At 42.9% G+C, this 18,142-nt stretch overlaps 1 protein-coding gene across 3 annotated transcripts in view; it reads right to left on the reverse strand.

Annotated features, from left to right (window-relative positions):
- HSD17B4 (hydroxysteroid 17-beta dehydrogenase 4) overlaps positions 1-13,256 on the reverse strand; it is a 165,241-nt gene extending 151,985 nt beyond the window's left edge. The window contains exons 1-5 of one of the 3 annotated variants that reach the window (XM_075931960.1): positions 13,090-13,256; positions 9,896-9,949; positions 4,996-5,103; positions 4,426-4,485; positions 23-44 (exon numbers count right to left, since the gene is read on the reverse strand). In XM_075931960.1, the coding sequence (XP_075788075.1) occupies positions 23-44; positions 4,426-4,485; positions 4,996-5,103; positions 9,896-9,949; positions 13,090-13,147 (302 nt within the window). In that variant the 5' untranslated portion in view covers positions 13,148-13,256. Of the gene's footprint in view, positions 1-22; positions 45-4,425; positions 4,486-4,995; positions 5,104-9,895; positions 9,950-10,232; positions 10,256-13,089 lie in introns of those variants that run through there. The other 2 variants (XM_075931959.1, XM_006134501.3) reach the window with 2 other exon arrangements.
- Positions 13,257-18,142: the final 4,886 nt, after the last annotated feature.

Raw genomic sequence — 18,142 nt, forward strand, 5'->3', positions numbered from 1 at the left:
AGCTATCTTCAGATTTACTTACCCTGCATTGTTTATAACAATATCTGCAAAGAACACAAAAACAAAACATTTAAGTATGAATCTGCACCTAATTCAATTCTGCTCCAGCTTTCAAAAAAAGTATGTTTAAGTGCATGCACGTGTGTGTGTGTTATAATTGTTAAAATAAACAGTCACTCACTCCTACTGATTAAGGCTGTTCCAAATAGGGAACAGCATGGCTTTTCTTATGTTTCAAAGTGTTTTGGGATAGGTAGTTTCAGTCTGCTACAAGCTGCAGTGAATTCCCACAGGTAGATGCAGGTGTTGAGGTGACAACACTAACCACTGATTGGATGGCGCAGTAAACTGATCCTCTGCTTCACAACCACCACAATAAATGATTTATGGTAACAGTCACTGGAGTGCCCAAGAATTCAAAGTGGGTAGCACCATGCAGAAACCATCAGAAAACCTGTGACGTAGTTCAGGCCCCACAACCAACAATAAGGCAAGAAATGGCACTTCAGAACCACCCACTCAGTTTTTATTCACTCACTGCCCAGATTTCCATTCTGCACATGATATCCTGAGCACAAGAAAGTGCAAACATCAGGGTAGGAGAGAGAAATGAACTCCACACTTTCCCCCTTCTGTATAAGGGGGAAATGGACAAGAGGGAGAAAACAGAGGGAGAAGAGGGAAAATAATAAAAGTATGACAAAAATAGTAGAAATAAGGACAGAGTAATGAAATGACTGGAAATAAAAAGGAGAGAAGGGTACAGGAGGGGACAAGAGATAAGTGAAGAACAGAAAAATAATTAATGCAAAACTTATTGCTCTGCAAAGTTTTATTTGCTTTTGTTCCTATCCATTGTTCAGCTCAAATACCTTTTCCAGTACTAGGGGTGTTAGGAAACAAGTAATTAGGTAATCATATAGTTGATAGAACTTCTACTGGAGTACACAATTAGTCCATATGGGAGAAAGCACTCAGTCCCGGCTCATGCTGGGTCTGGGAGGTACACCTCGCTGCAGTTCTGCAATTTAAATGTATTAAGAGCTGGGCGGGCGGGCAGGCAGCACGGCTCCTACTCCATTTAAACTGCAGAGCCACAGCAAGGTAGCTACTGGACCCGGCGCGAGCCAGGAATGAGCTGGGTTTGCTCAGTCCCGGTTCACATCAGGTCCAGCAGCCCATCTGCGCAAGGTCCCGGAGGTAGATGGGACCCCATCACAAATAGGGGCTGCTGCCGGATCAGCCTCTGTTTGCGGCCAGAGGCTGCTTCACGGGATGCAGATCAGCCTCTGTGCACAGCGAGCCTCGGCCTGCCATGGGCTGAGGCTGATTCATGGCAGCCTCCCGTGCCCTCCACCTGTACTGCTGCCTCTGATACAGAGGCAGCAAGGGGTGGGGGGGGGAGGCAATGCAAGTACCCGAGTAGCTGACTCAACCAACCTATAAGCCTAGATGTATTGGTTAGTCAACTACTCACTTACATACCTACCACGCACTCAGCCACAGTAAAATAATTTGACAATGTTTATACTGTTAATACAAGCATTTGCAAAATATACATTTTATTAATTCAGAAACCTTTTGGGATATTTTATTCTCTGTTGCACCACAACAGTCTATTCTTCACCAAGGTAAGACAAAAGCAGAGAGAATTACAGAGCATCTTTAACTCTCCACAAATCTTTTCAATAGTCTTTCAATTCTGTTAATCAGAAGCAGGTTTAAAACTAATAAAAGAAAGTTCTTCTTCACACAGCATGTAGTCAACCTATGGAACTCCTTGCCACAGGAGGCTGTGAAGGCTAGGACTATAATAGAGTTTAAAGAGAAGCTAGATAATTTCATGGAGGTTAGGTCCATAAAAGGCTATTAGCCAGGGGATAAAATAGTGTCCTTGGCCTCTGTCTGTCAGAGGCTGGTGAAGGATGGCAGGAGACAAATCACTTGATCATTGTCTTCGGTCCACCATCTCTGGGGCACCTGCTGCTGGCCACTGTCAGTAGACAGGATACTGGGCTAGATGGACCTTTGGTCTGACCCAGAACGGCCGTTCTTATGTTCTTATGACTAGTTACAACTGCACTTCAGTAAGAAAACAAACAGCATGACAAAAGAAAACAGATCCTAGTTCAAAATCTGCTCTGTATTTGTGTGTATCTTTTACATGTGCCAGAGCAAGCCAGACCTATGCTTTCTTGCAATGTTTTTAGCAAAAGGACAAGCAAAACATTGTGGAGTAGACTAAATAATAGTAAGCAAATATAAAACAAAGTCAAGAAAAGAGTGAAATGATACACACTTCCTTTAAAACTGCATATATTGTTTTACGGAAGAATACTGACCAATAAAGATTTAGAGACAAGTCACCAGGCTTTAGAAAGATGTTTTCTCTGTCTTAGAAATGGAAATACAAGTTCTCTTTTCTTCTGGAATGATAAACTGAAGTGACATCAAGTCCAGAATATATTCAGTACTGCTAAAATGTCTACGTTGCTCTGTTAGTTTTCCAGGTGTAGGTGTAATATTTTGGGTAGTGTTCTACAATGACACTTGACAGGTATCAGGAGTAAACTCTGAGAGAAGTTGGACCGTACTCAATGTTGATTAATCTCAGTAATAAAATTGGATAATAGCTGGAAGTTACTTAACATACACTTATTTTAAATGTGGCAGTGCACTGGAGAGAGTTGAACTGTCATTTATTGGCTTCTGTTTTGTTTTGTGGGTTTGTTTCTTTTGGAAGAGGAAGAGTGATATGTATAAATAAAGTCATCTTCGGCTTTATACTTCTATACTTGGGGTTTATGTTAATGGAACAATCACCTTCAAAGCAAGCTAGCTTTAAAGAAACTGAATAATGTAGGTTCCAGTTACTCTCACATCTCCCTGCTAAAATGTTGTGATTCTTAAAATTAGTTTAATATGTATTTCAACCTCCTGTTTTCCTGAGAAAGAACCATATTAGCAAAGGAAATGTAGAAACGGATTCTAAACAAAAGTGCTGTCAAATGCACAAATCTTTAAATTAGAATTAAGTGTTGCTAGAAATAATAATAATAATAAGCAACAAAAATACGCAAGGGTATGTTATTTCTAAATCACTGGTCTCCCTTTAATAAAGGGTATAAGAGCAGGAACATTCTGTCTTAAAACAGAAACCTAAGGGGAATCAGAAATCTGTGTTACCCTAGATTGCTATGTATAAAAAGAGTGGTGATGACAATAAAATTTGTTTATATATTCCAGACAGACATGGGCCCTACAGAAGCCATTCATAATGATCACACAGAATATTATGGAGTGGATGCTGTTATCTGTCTTGTAGGGAAAGGTGCAAGCACCTTTAATTGCTATAGAGCCAGAGTGACTGGCTGAGGCAGCTTCAGACTTGGTTTATGGGCGGATACTGACCGGCCCGCTCTCAAGTGAGCAGAAAAGATAGAGAGACTATTTAGGTTCACGACAGTGCATGAAAAGCCCTCCTTTGCCTGGAAAAGACAGAACAGCATCCACTCTCCCATCCTTGCAAGTAGCTAAACAACAAGTTTTGTCATGTTCCACATGGGCATTATAATAGTCACTTCTTTCTCTGGCGCTGGGAAGAACTTTATCCATCACTGCCAGACTGGCCAAGGGAAAGTGGAAGGGGTTTTTGCCTCTCTCTCAAAGCTGGGAGCTCAGATAGGATATCACAGCTTAACAACTCATGAAGTAATCATGGGGCCAATGTTTGGTGCAGGTACTCTGTAGGGAAAGGCTATGGTGATCAAACAAAGCTGATGGCAAAAGATTTCAAGGGGTTATTCATTAAAGGAGCAAAAATTGAGATATTGAAGGGTGCTGTGACTGGTACAGCAGGGAGTCAACCCCCCACTTCTTTTACAGCCTCTCTTAACCTTCATTCAAGGGGGTGAGGTCCCACAGTAGGTAGCCTGGGGAGCAAAATAGGTAAAGAGGGAAAGCTGACAGCAGCCCATCCTGGCAAGTATAGATGATTATGGAATTACCTGCACTGTACATTTCTCTGCCAGACACTCCCAGACATTTAAGAATAAAATTGCTGCCTAATTAAACCACACACAGTGTGTCCTGTCCATCTTCCAAATAGCTGGACAAAACTTATTTATAGAAAAAGATATACTGTCATTTATACATATTCAAGGAGTACTGTTATTCCCATAAACTTTCTAAATGCTCGAAATAAACACTTCAATAAGGCTTGCAATTTTCTTTTATACTAGCAACTGCTAACCTCCAGTTACTAGGAAGTGGCTTTTTCATTTGTTTAGGGCTATAGAGAATAAACCACTAACATCTTGAACTTAATTACATTGTATTTCCTTAACATGCTATAACTGTCTCTCAGTTGCTAACTGCACCACTTAAGATGACTCTAAATCCACAATTAAGTCATAGTAATTGTACCTATTCGCCCAAATGCTTCAAGGGCTGTCTGCACAAGCTTCTCACCAGCCTCCACTGAATCTGTAAACAAAACAGGCAGTGGTATGACTTCCCAAATAAAACAACATATTTGTTACACCGCTACATGCTACTGTATATGCTGTACTTCTGCGGATTTAGAGAACTACATATAATTTGATATATTTAAAAAGAGAAAGTGAACTGCTCATGTGAAATCCCTATAGGATAAAATTAAGTTTTAGACACTGCAGACAACATGGCCCACTACAAGTCCTGCACAAGAAAAACGGTACAGCATTTTATCATTGCTAGAAAACCAGACAATCTAGTTTTGATGTTGGTTAAATAATAAGCTTAAGTCAAGTCACATACCGATATCAAGAATTCAAGTGAAAGAACTATTTTATTTTCATTATGGAGACTCCACTACTTCCCTAGGTAACCCATTCCAATGCTTCACCACCCTTCTAGTAAAATAGTTTTTCCTAATATCCAATCTGGACCTCCCCCACCAACTTGAGACCATAAATGAAGATTCCTTACTAAAAACTATTATGGAAAATAACATACCATAGTTAGCTACCGCTTTTCCTCCTTTTGCTCTTATTTCTTCAACAACTTTGTCAGCAGCTGAGGAGCTTTTGCCATGTCCTTTGAAGTCACCTCCCAGATCATTCACTGCACAATATAAAAAGAAATTCTTGACCAATCAATATTCATGTGTTTCAGTGTCTCTTCTTATCTGGCAGCCACTAAATTCCTACTATTAATCCAAAATATTGGACAAGAGTAAACAGTCTGACACCCTATTGGATAAGAACAAGTCATTTCATAACATTCCATACAAATCCTAAGTGCACGTTTCCACAAACGCTTAATGCCATACCTGCCAGCGCAGGAGGGGGGGAGGCACAATAGGGCTGCGGCTTCAGCGGAGGTTATTGAACATGATCAGTCTGTGTAAGCATGCTCAATACAAGTAAAGCAGCAAATCGGGAGGGGGGGGTATGTGACCTCCCCCTCCTAGCCCCCCATGAGTCACCTCTGCTGGGGTGTAAATCTACAGTGCTAAAGCATGCTGCATACTAAATGTCCATGCAGACCCAGCAGCACTGCAGTAGAAGTACACTAAAATACCTTTTACATATTGGTCTTTCAAATAGCAGCACATCAACATGCACTAGGGAACTTTTATAGTGCAGCAGAGGAGTCCACACTGATAGTTAGCACACAGACTGCTGAAGTACTGTAGATTTTCCCCCCAGCTTCACGCAGTAATGGTATATCTACACTGCAGGCTAATGTCGAGGTAAGATACACAACTTCCACTACATTAATTGCATAGCAGAAGTCAAAGTACCTTAACTTGGCTCTTCGTGCTGGCTACACTGCAGGAAGTCAAAGGAAAAACACTCTTCCTTCGACTTCCCTTACTCCTTGTAAAATGAGGGTTACAGGAATCAGAGTAAGGCGGCTGTTATTTTAAAAGAACACACTTCCTGTGTAGACACACATTTTGTTATTTTAAAATAATGAGTTATTTTGAAATAAGCATGCAGTGTAGATATAGCCTACGTGTTCAGATAGACATGCCTTTAAGTAACAATTTGCAAGACAGAAAGAGAGATGTTTCATTGCTATTTGTGATTATCTTTCCCTGACAAGGATGATCACTATTGTTATTGTTCAATGAGACATTGCACAGTCACATTTGATTAGCACTAATCTAGTTCTCTGGTAGCGTTTGCTACTGAATGAACACCGAGACTGTGCCTCAAGTACATTTCATTTCATTCCTGATCCCTCTTTGAGTCAATAGCTAAAAATCTCTGACTTGGTCATTTCCCCATTGATTGCAGCTGTACAAAGTTTTGGAATTTGTGTTACTGCATTCATGTGCATGGAGCTTCTTTCTAAAAGTTAATTACAGAAAACCCCCCATTTGCAAGTGCAGCACTATGCAAGGAGAAAAGTGTTTCTACGCAATCAATACATCTTCCAAGGAAAGTGCTTGAAAGCTCAAGTATCTACATACAATGGAACTAGTTGTGCATTTTTACTAGTATTCAAGTCTACCTGTCTTCATCATAATTTACAAACATCAAGTTTATTGTGGTTTGTCAAACTAGAAAATTCAAAGTGTGAACAAGGCATTCTTTTTTTTTTTCCTAGAAACAAAAACTGGTTTAACCAAATCGGTTTACTGCCCCAGTTTAAACCAGTGCAACTCTCTGACAAACTTTAACTGATTCAACTCTTGCATAAATCAGTTTATCTACAGCAATTAAAGGGGAGGGGGGACAAAGACCACATACAGCAGCCATATTGGGTCAGATCAAAAGTCCATCTAGCCCAGTATTCCATCTTCCTACCGTGCCAATGCCAGATGCCCCAGAGGGAGTGAACAGAAATAGATAATTATGTGATCCCTCTCCTGTCATCCATTTCCAGCCTCTGACAAAGGCTAGGGACACCATCCCTACCCATCCTGGTTAATAGCTATTGATGTACACAACCTACATGGATTTATCTAGTAAAGCCTTTTTAAAAAGAAGGGGATTGAAATTAAATCTATCCAGAAACTGAGGAACAGAATACCGGGTGGAAAGTATTCTGTGAAATGGCAAATAGTTTATAGCTAGGTAGTATGGCAGAAACTGTTCAGAGGAAATAGGTAACTTGTATTAGAACGGGGATTTTAGGTAACAGAAATAGAAAGCCTGATGCACCTTTCTGTTTATTTACTATGTAACTTGTATGTTTGCCATTTTATTAAACAAAAACTGTTTATTTTTATCCCAAGAAAGTCTCTCTTATGCAAACTCTGGATGGTATGTTTGTCAAAGTGAGCTGATAACTGAGCAGTTCTTTCATGCCTTCAGGAATGAACCAGAAGGGAACAGTCCAAGTGTCTGGTAGTTAAGAACTTAAGGAGAATGGATTTGGGGAGACTTGGATCTAAAAGGGTTGTATGTGTTAGTGTTCCATGTGTTTGGTGCAAAGTCTTATGCTTGGGGGGTCTGCTACTGGTGCCAGGCATCTTTGCAATAACAGCACAGCATTAAGGCACCACAAAGTTACAGGGCAGGAAGTGACAAAACCTCTTAGTGATCTAGGTGATCCTCTAAATGTCACCTAGGCAGGTAAAAATATCCGAAAAAACCTCACTCCCATGAGGCTAATAACATAAAATGGTTGGACCTGGTGGTCAATGGCTAATAATCAAAGAACTGAGAACTGTATAAAGAGACTGGCCTAACATGAGTCTTGTCCCTTTTAGGGATATGAATGGGGCTTGAGCAGGGGCTTGAGCAGCTCCACCAGGCCCCCCAATTAAGCAGTAAGTCAGTTAAATATAATGTTTAACTAAACAAACAGAATTTTACATCCCTAGTCCCTTTTGCAGTATTTTGTAACTATCAGGGTTTCCATGTTCATTTTCCACAATAGCCTAGTAAACTAGATTAGCATTTAAGCTATTTATTATTTTAAAATACGTTTTCTCTGTACACTGTTCTGAGTAAACAATACTTTACTTTATGAAGGCTGGCTAGTCAACAGATAATCCTGTCATTGCCCTTAGGAGAACAGGACATCTCATCAAACTTCAGAACTTGCTGGTGATCATAATGAATTGAAGGAGCAATTGCTGGTCAAATTCCCCATCAAGCAGAATGGTGTTGCATAGGGGTTAAATGAGGTTAATTTACTAATTGAGTAGTCAATAGAATTTTTATCAACTACTCAATTAGTTAATACACGGCCCGGCTCAGTCCTGGATCGCACTACATCCAGGACCAAATCCAGCTGCTGCTCAGCAATTTAAAACACAGTAGGAGCCGTGGGGAGGGATACGCTGCCTGGCGCCTACTGCCTTTTAAATTACAGAGCTGCAGCGGGGTTTGGACCCAGACCCAACATGAGCTGGGACTGAGTTAGGCTTCCTGCACGTATAGAGCAGTACCTGTCCAGGGCCAGCATGGGCAGCCACAGACAGGGACGGCTTTGCGGCAGCCCCATCCATAGGTGGACCACAGCAGCCTCTCCTGTCCCTGCTGTGCTGCTGCCTGATAGAACCGGTACAACTCCTAATCCCTCTACCCGCTTGCTGCCTCTGATACTGAGGGGGTGGGGGGAGGAGGAGGAAATGCGAGTAGTTGACTCAATTAACTGATAAGCCTAGGCTTGTCAACTAGTCAGCTATTCGCTTACATCCCAGTGTTGTGTGACACTGCTCCAAGAAAATCGGCAGCTAGAGGCCAGAGATAAGGTGTTCTCAAGGACACAAAATGGTCAGAGGTGCAACTGCCCAGGAAATTTTGACAACATGATATCAGTTTTCCTTCTGGTTTATAGGATTCTTCATCATCTAACAGCTGTCTATTTAAACAATCCCTATAGTTTCCCAGTGGATGTTAAAGGACCATAAATGGGTGCGAGATGTGCATAACCAGGGCTCGACAAATTATACAATCTACTCGCTTGTAGCGAGTAGAATGTAACCCGGAAGAGCTGGGTTCCAGCTATCTGTGCGTGCGCAGAACGATCTACACATGCGTAGATCGCTGGACAGCACGGCCGGCGAGCGGGGCTTGCCACAGTTCAGTGAGCCCTGTGCACAACCATAAAGGAAAGAGGAAATGTCCATGTGACTCTACTGAGATGTGGTCTGCATAGTCATTATGAAAAAACTGAAAACCTCTGGTTCATGGAACTCTTGCTTTCTACATCAAGTTCTGCTACCAATACAATGGAAAGCTCTCTTCCCAAGTCTGTACTGAATTAATTCCTCAGCACGATGGCAGATGGTGCTGTGGAAGGGCATTTTCAGTTGAAACATAAAGGTATATCTTCACTGCAGAGTTAACTTGATTTATCTATGCTTAGATGTGCTCCTCTCAAGTCAGCCTAACTCGACAGAAGCATGGCCACACACATTCCGAAGTTGCTGTATTTACACTGATGCACCCCTCAATCGTGGATGACACTAAGAGTTCTGAGGTAAATCCCATGGTTCCAAGACTTATACAGTAGTCAGAAGAGTCACACAATTAATTATTTTTCAACATATTGTAGGAGAACCTCTCTGTACTTTCTGGGCATTAGTGAATTGTTCAAAGGCACTGGAGAACTAGTAGCATAGCCCTGCATCCATTCTGCCCATTTGTTGGACTGATGGCTGAAAAGTTGTCGTCAGGACAACATTAGCCCAGGCCCCTCTTTTAGGCCAGCCAGCTAGGTAAAATTACCATCACTACACTCAAGTTAAGGATTTCTGTGAGTGAACCAAAGTCAAATTAGGGTTAAGTTATATTTCTAAATAGCCTTTCAGTGTAGAGAAACACTCAGCCAAAGATTGTACTTATTTCAAACTCAGAAACTCAGAAATAAAGTTAGAATATCAGGAGTTCAGGGAATAACTTATTAAAGAACAAAGGTTACTGGCAAGAGATCAAAATAATAAACTCACCAACTACTGAAGCTCCTCTTTCTGCAAAAGCCAGAGCATATGCTCTACCCAATCCTAGTTTAAAAAACAAAAAACAAAAAGTTTCAGTGAGTCAGTATTTTTTCTTCTACCTGCATAATTTAGATTACGTAAACGTATGTGGAGAAATTGTCACTTCAGCAAAAAACAGAGATTAAAAAAATTAAATATTCATTCAATTAAAAAATAATTCTATCTAATGTTTCCACAAAAGCAGTGACACATTTTCTGATATCTGGAATAGGAAAGAAAGCAAATTAGCTCAGACGTTGAAACCCAAATCCACAACTGAAAATACTAAGTATTCCTCTATACTCACTTCGTGGTACAGTACCCAGAACAGTCATTATTGACTGCTTGCTGCTAAAGCTCCAAGAGAGTTTTGTGATTGTGAAAGAGGTATTTGTGACACTTAATGGGACAGGCTATAAAATACAGGAATGTATTCCAGTTTTGCAGTAGGAGAAGATGCTTCAAGTTAATGAATTACATTCTAAGTTAATAGACATACCTTAGTTTAATTTAGTTTTGTTTACTGAAAAGAAAACTCTCTCACATGCAAACACAAGTTCAACTCCAATCATAATGATTTTAGTGTCCACATTGATAAAAAAAGACATAAAGGAGCACAGAGCAGCTTACCTACTATACTACATAATGCTACTTTTATTGTTTCACATTTTCCATGAAAGTTTTTCACCTTTGCCTTTATTTAAACTTTAAGGCCCGCCGAGTACAACAGTTGTTTTTATGGACAAGGATACGATCCAATCATACCAGTCACAACGTTAATGATATTGAATCAAGGTAGAAGCTGTGATTCTCTTCCACACAAGTAATTTTGTTATGTACAAATTAAACAAATGATGACAAAGTGGAAGGAGGAGGAGGATTTTTCGAAGTGCCCACAATACAGCCTTTGTTCCCGAAGCTCCCCTTGGCTGGAAACCGCAAACTGGAGCCAATGAGCCATGAGGCACTGTGATTTTGGAGCCTTTACATAAACCAATCAGAGTGGCCTGTTGAGTACAGCTCTAGAGATTACACCTACTAGTTAATTACTTAAGCAGAAATCTGGGCTTTAGTTTACATCTGAGCCCAGAACTGGACACCTCATAACATTACATAAATTTTTTCATAAAAAAAAAAAAAAATTAAGGACACTAAACGAGGAAATTTACTTCATATAAAATAACTTCACACAAGTTGGGAGCCAAAATAAAACTGGTTTAAGAACACAGGGTACAGTAATTGAGAAGAATGTTATTTTCTTATGTCTGTAATTTTGTTTATAAAATGTAATCTTTTTATATCCCAAGTAGTTCAAGGGAAAATTTTTAAAACTTAAAAACCAAACTTTGCAAATAATACAACATATGTATTGACTGGAAAATCAAATTTCTCATTTCAATAACCCTATTTTCCCTTCCTTAGTGAGAGCTGCTGAGGACCCTCACCAAAACACAAAGGAAAGCAAAGGCATTCACTTCTGTCTGCAAAAGGGAAACAACCCCAAAAGATTCTTTGGGATGTCTGAGAACTCCTAGGCAGTGCAATCTTCATGTTCTTAAGTAAGACTAGGAGATATTGTGTGACAGGTGAGAATACTACTTGCCAAGATTGGAAAGAAGTCAATGTAGTTTCAAAGCACATGTTTACCTGCTGCAAAACGTATCTGGTAAGAGCTGCCACTTTGATCATGTTTTTAAAATACTTTCCAAATAAAATGGCTTCTAAATGAAGGGAACCAAAACTTTAAGCAAATATCAAGATGTGTTAGATGGACTCCATCACTAGTTCTGACCTTTACAAAAGAATCAACTTCTAAGTTCCTGTGTAAAAATAGCACTACTTATAATCCAAATAAAAATAAATAAAACATTTCCATAGCTCTATAATTAGATAAACATATTAAGTAGTGGTTTTTATTAAGAATGTTAAGGACTAGGCGACTATCCGATAAGCAAAAGCTTCCCGTTGGCCCAGGCTGGGGTTCTTGTACATTTCAAAGTTGGGGCTCTTGTACACTTCAAAGGAGGAATGCAGAAGTGCCTCTGGACTAGTTGAGTAATTGATGGAAATTCCATCGGCTACTCAACTAGTAAATTAATCGATATTTAACATCCTTAGTTTTTATTTAAAAAGTTGTAGTGAAACCGTAAGTATTTGTGAAGGAATCACTTTTGGGAATCCTAAGGTTCTAGTAGAAGTTGTACATGATAAAGATCCACTTATTCCAAGCAATTTTTTTCTTTTTTATCTTGTATTATTTCCATTTGACTTGGGTGTTCACTTTTGACAGATGTCAGTGAAGAAGAAAGATTTAAAGGGAAGCACAGTAAACTAACATGAAGCAAGGGAAAATCTGGGTGAGAGATGAAAGTCATTCAGAGTAGATTTAAAGCACTCTATTGTTATGCTATTTTATACTGTCAATTTAAAAAAAAAAAAACACTTGTTTGCCATTTTTTTCTGCCAGCTATTCTTGCAAGTATCACTATTGCAATTTAAAGTAACCTGCCGTACTTCCAAAGCTAAAACACTGGACTAGAGAATCTGTTGCTCTTTGCATGGCTATCACAGCACATTTTTTCAAAAGCCTAAATCCAGGATCCTGCAAAGAGATCTGCATGGTGTAGGTGAGAGGGGAATTTCTTTCTACACCACTTTACGAAGCACACTGCAGGATCAAGGCTTTGGTGGGTATTACCTATGATTATCATCATATTTATGAGAGAGAAAACAAACTCTCTCGAAAGCTACAGCAGCAGCACCTGAACACTCAGACATTTCAAGCAGCCCGCACGCTTTAACCTCTTATCATTGTGTTTTGAAAATTAAGAAGAACACTCAGGAAACACGAGCGTGCGTGTCCGCTTTCCTGCAAAGGCAGGGGAATGGCTTCAGCCTTGCCACCGCGAAATCCCAACTCCCCGCTCACGCTCCTCCGGGAACTCAGGAAAACCTTTGCCCCCGTTCTGCACCCACAGCACCGGAGTATGCAGCGCAGGCCTCCAGGAACCCCTCCCCCCAATTGCACCCTTGCTATTGGCAGGCCGGGGTTTCTCGGGGCGCTGCCAGCTGCACCAGGCCCGCAGGATCCCCGAGCCCGGGCCCGCCACTCCCCGCGGAGCAGCACGGGCGACCCCTGCCCAGGGCCCGCGCGAGCCGCTCACCTCCCCCGGCGCCAGTCACCAGCACCACCCGCCCGTCGAACCGCAGCGCAGCCGACATGATGATGCCGCCGCCGCCCACCCGCCTCCTCCTGGGGCCAAGCGCAAGCGGAGGACCGGGGCCGAACAGCGGCAGCACCTAGGCACAGGGCTATCGCAGCGCGCATGCGCCAGACCGCCCCGCGGCGCTCTGGGAAATGTAGTTTGCATGGACTGATGCCGTTTTCAGCGCGCGGCCTGGCGCGAGGAGGGGAAGGTGGCTGCTGGCCTGGGGCAGAGGCGCTGGGGGGCGCTAGTCGCTTTTCAGCACAGGTGTAGATTGCGCTTAGAATCTGCCTGCTGAATGAGTGTGGGGAGCGGGCAGGGGGCACCCCTCGCGGTACGACCCATGGGGCTGGGAGGGGCGGGGACTGAGCGGGGTGGGGCTGTGGGGCGGAGCAGGGAAGAGCGGTCCAGTGCAGGCACTCGTGTACCCCCCGCCCCCACCACCACTACTGCCAGGGAGCGTGCAGTGGCCCTGCCTGGCGCCTCCCCACACACACGCATCATAAGGCACCTGGGACTGTGGCTTGTGGGTGCTGAACTCTCTGGTTTTTTCCAGGGGGTTCTTGAGCCCTAGAGTAGAAGATCTTAAGAAGCACGCAGGCAGTTAGCACCTAAGACTGGTGCCAAACGCTATCAAAGCGCCATTCCTGTGCTCTCACTCCCTGAGCTGCTGTCTCTTCGTCTGCTTCTGCCTTTCTCTCTAGAAAGCTCTGAGCTGTGTGAAGCATCCCAGAGTGCTTAGGAAGCAGAGCTGCTGCGTGGTAAGGACAACAACAATCCTGCTGTCAGGACAGGTCCACATGCGTGCAAAGCCCCTGGAGCTGACCAGCTAATACTGAGCCACAGCAGAACACCAGTCCACCACATTATGAATGAAAGCATGTCCCCTCAAGCCATAGCACCAGAATGAACTGGGTGCCAATGCAAAGCTGTCTCAAGAACTTAGTATATCTGTTCTGGAGTGTTTCACCATCAACTACATACCCCATAACAGGAACACTGATCAGGAACCAATCCCTGCAAGAGAACTTTGTTGCCAACTCTGTCCACACATCTACCCTAATGACACCATCAGAGGATCTAACCATATCAGTCATACCATCAAAGACTCATTTACTTCCATATCGACTAATGTGCTATATGCCATCATATGCCAGCAATGCACCTCTGTCATATACATTGGACAAACCAGACTGTCTCCGTGCAACAGAATATAAGGACACAAATCAGAAATCAACATTGGTAATGTACAAAAACCAGTGGCAGAGCATGTAAAACTCCCTGGACACACAGTTACAGACTTGAAAGTTGCCATTCTTAAGCAATACGTCTTCAAAAATAGATTGCAGCATGAAACTGCTGAGCTGGAATTCATGCAATTTTGACGCCATCAGAATGGATCTGAATAGAGACTGGAAATGACTCTCCCATTACAATAAGTAATTTTCTCATTTAGATTCTCACTTTCTTATTACTGTTGGAAGTGAGCCAGATCCTCCGTGATTGAATTAGCTCTGATACTCCCATTTCTGTATCCCTACCATCTCTGCTTTCATTTCATGCATCCAACGAAGTGAGTTACAACTAGGGACGTAAAATCTTGTTTAATTAGTTAACTGGTTAAACATTAAGTTTTAGTGGTTGAGTGATTAAACAGGGATGGGTGGGCAGAAGCATCCTCCATGACTGCCTAGGGCTGCTCCAGCCCAGCTGCTTCCAGCTCCATGCTGGGCTACCAACTTCAGGGCTAGGAGCCAGGAGCCTCATGCGGGACCAAAAGCAGCAATGGGAGGAATGGGGGGCACTAGATTCCAGCCCATCAGGCCACAGGCTGGGGTGCTGCTCCCAGGAAACAGTTAAGAGTGATGCTTACTAGGTAACTGGTTAATTGGTTATCTGTTCACATCTGTAGTTGCAACTCACAAAAGCTATAATAAAATCTGTAAAATGCCACTGAATTCCTTGTTGTTTTTACTGAAACAGACTAACACAGCTACCTCTCTGAAATACAAGAAGAAAGTTAACTATAAAGTCACAGAGGAACAAGACCATTATTTTGCTATTGGTGTAGGAGGAAAAGATCCTTCAGCTAATCCAGCATCTGCAGCAGGCACTGTAATTTACCAATCTCCTTTCCAAGAAGGGCTACTATTTTCTGACAGGATTCTACAGTGATTTTCACTTTTTCTGGCCCAATTAACATTTAATTATTCAATTGTTTAATTAAAGTGGAACAACTTCAACAAAAGTGAGGGAGACCCACATGAGAATATCGCGTGGTGCAATGGATAGGTTACTCACTTAAGAGATGGGAAATTCCTGTTCAAATCTATTCCCCTCAGCAGGCAGACTAGGGTGGGAGGAGACTTGAAGCAGGATCTTTGCCCCTCCTCCTTTTCCTCCCCTAACTACAGTCTCAGGCCACATGTGGAGTCTGTAACTTCAACTTGCTCTCTTGTGTCAGAATCATGAAATAAACCTTTTTATTCTGTTAAAATGCAGGTCAGGGCCCACTAAACATTAAGTTTTTACACGGCAGCGTTATTTTGGAATAGCTGACGTTATTCCAAAACAACAAAGAGCATGTCTACACTGTAAGCCTTTATTTTGAAATAATGTTGAGCTGGAGGACTTATTACGACTCATGGTAAACCTTCATTTCACAAGGAATAAGGGAAGCCAAAGGAAAAATGTTCTTCCTTTGACTTTCTGCTGTTTAAACAGCACCAAAAGCTGAATTAAGCTACAGGCAGGCCCCGGGTTATGTACAAGATAGGGACTGTAGGTTTGTTCTTAAATTGAATTTGTACGTAAGTCGGAACTGGCATCCAGATTCAGCCGCTGCTGAAACTGACCAGCGGCTGACTACAGGAAGCCCGAAGCAGAGTTTCTCTGCCCCGGGCTTCCTGGAATCAGCCGCTGATCAGGTTCAACAGCAGCTGAATCTGGACGCCTGGGACAGAGCAGCTGGGGTGCTGCCAGGTAGGTCCCCGCAGCGCCGCACCTTGGCGCTGCGGGGACCAACCCGGCAGCACCCCAGCTGTCCCCAAGTCAGCTGCTGCTGAAACTGATCAGCGGCTGATTCCAGGAAGCAACTCTGCCTCGGGCTTCCTATAGTCAGCCGCTAGTCAGTTTCAGCAGCAGCTGACTTGGGGACGCCTGGGGCAGAGCACCTGGGGTGCTGCCGGGTTGGTCCAGTAGCACCGAGGAGTGGCGCTGCGGGACCAACCCGACAGGGCCCCAGCTGCTCTACCACAGGCGTCGGCGAGAAAAGCCTGGTCTGCTGGGGGGGGGGCGTATGGGCGGTCCTGCCGCCCGCGTCCTCCACAGCTTTGCTCCACGTCTCCCTAGTCTGCTGGGGTGCCCCCCCAGCAGACCAGGGAGACGCAGAGCAGCTTTTCTCGCTGCCCGCGTCCTCCGGGGCGAGAAAAGCCCCGTTCGTAAGTACGGATCTGACATAAGTCGGATCCGCGTAACCCGGGGACTGCCTGTATTTTGACTTCAGCTTTGCAATTGACATAGCTGAAGTTGCGTAGTTTAATTCAGCTGTAGCCCTCCTGTGTAGACATGCCCTAAAACTTCTGCTTCTCTTTTCTTAAGCATATTCTTCTGTTATACTGTGACTTAATCCAAGGTTGCACTACTCTACTACCCAGCAGTGTATCAATTACTCTAAACTAGTGATAACATATTGTTTGTCAGCCATCTGCATTTGTCCAGTGTTCTCAGAATGTTTTTATAACACATCCTCATCACATGATCTTATTTGTCCAGTCTAACATTGTTGCTTATCAATATTGCAGGGATTGCACTACAATATTGAATTGGTCACTGAGCCAATATCATACTGCAAATATGACAAGTGAATGGCTGGCAGCCTTCTTCTGTAGTGTGTGTATATTATGAGTCTATGGATCTGCTGAGTTACACTGCAGCCATCCTTTTGTAGTAAGATAAAATAGCTTATTTTATTGTTCTTATCCCCTTGCTCAGCTGTTTACAGACCCTGTTCTTGCTTCCATTCTTGTGCAACTATTTTTTATTTAGGAAATTCAGCAGTCTTTGTAGTCTGAGTCCCTACATGTTTTTGTTTCTTTGTTTCTAGGTGCTGCTTTATTTTTCCTCTTTACAACTTTCTTGCTATGGGGTCACACTAGATTGGCCCCTGCACCATATTTCATGTACAGTTTGCCAGTTAATAACATGAGAGCACACAATGCTTATGAAACTAAACTGACTCCTATTAAGAGAATTATTTACAGAGATACTGCAACTGCAGCTAGCATTCTTCAAGCTATATGCACACAGTTTGATTGCCTGGTTACTCCTTCGAAGTCTTTCCTCCTGGAATTCATGCACCTTCCTCCAAGTTCCATGTAGACTCAGGTCCTTATGCAGGAATTTATGGAAGGGGTGCTTTTTTTTTTTTTTTTGTAAATGTGGACTGCGAGGGTGTGACTGCACCCCCATAGTCTCCCAAGTGGGGAAATCAGCCCCAGCCTTCTGCCGGCTGGCCAAAAGATGGGGGAGGGAGGGTTGGGCAGTGCATTGCTCTTGCCTTCCCCTGGCTGGAGCATGCTTACTTAGGGGACCATGGGGGGGGGGGTGCTTTCACCCCCACAGCTCCATACATGCCTGAGGTTGTTCTAAAGCCTACTAAACAAACTGGGTTAAGTACATCCCTTGCATTGACCTGACTGGAATTCCTTTACGGAGGCTGTGATGAGATGTATGAACTCCGCACTAGGAAAAAAGGGAGTTAAGGGGCAACTCTGAACTCGTGACAACTCCCCACCCCACCTGCAGAGCCTGCTATCACGAGAGGAGTGACTCAAAAAGGAGAAGACCACTCAAAAGCAGGACAGATTACCTTGGGAGCTCCTGAGTTATTGCACACAAGGGAGGGGCCTACAAATAGCAGCTATCTCTGCCACAGAAGATGGGCCAGGACTTATATGTCAGTGAGAAGTAACAGGCTCTTGTGCTGAGATAAGCCTGGAAGACTGCTTCA

Source organism: Pelodiscus sinensis, chromosome 6 (genome assembly GCF_049634645.1).
Source record: "Pelodiscus sinensis isolate JC-2024 chromosome 6, ASM4963464v1, whole genome shotgun sequence".
In the NCBI taxonomy this organism is placed as follows: Eukaryota; Metazoa; Chordata; order Testudines; family Trionychidae; genus Pelodiscus; species Pelodiscus sinensis.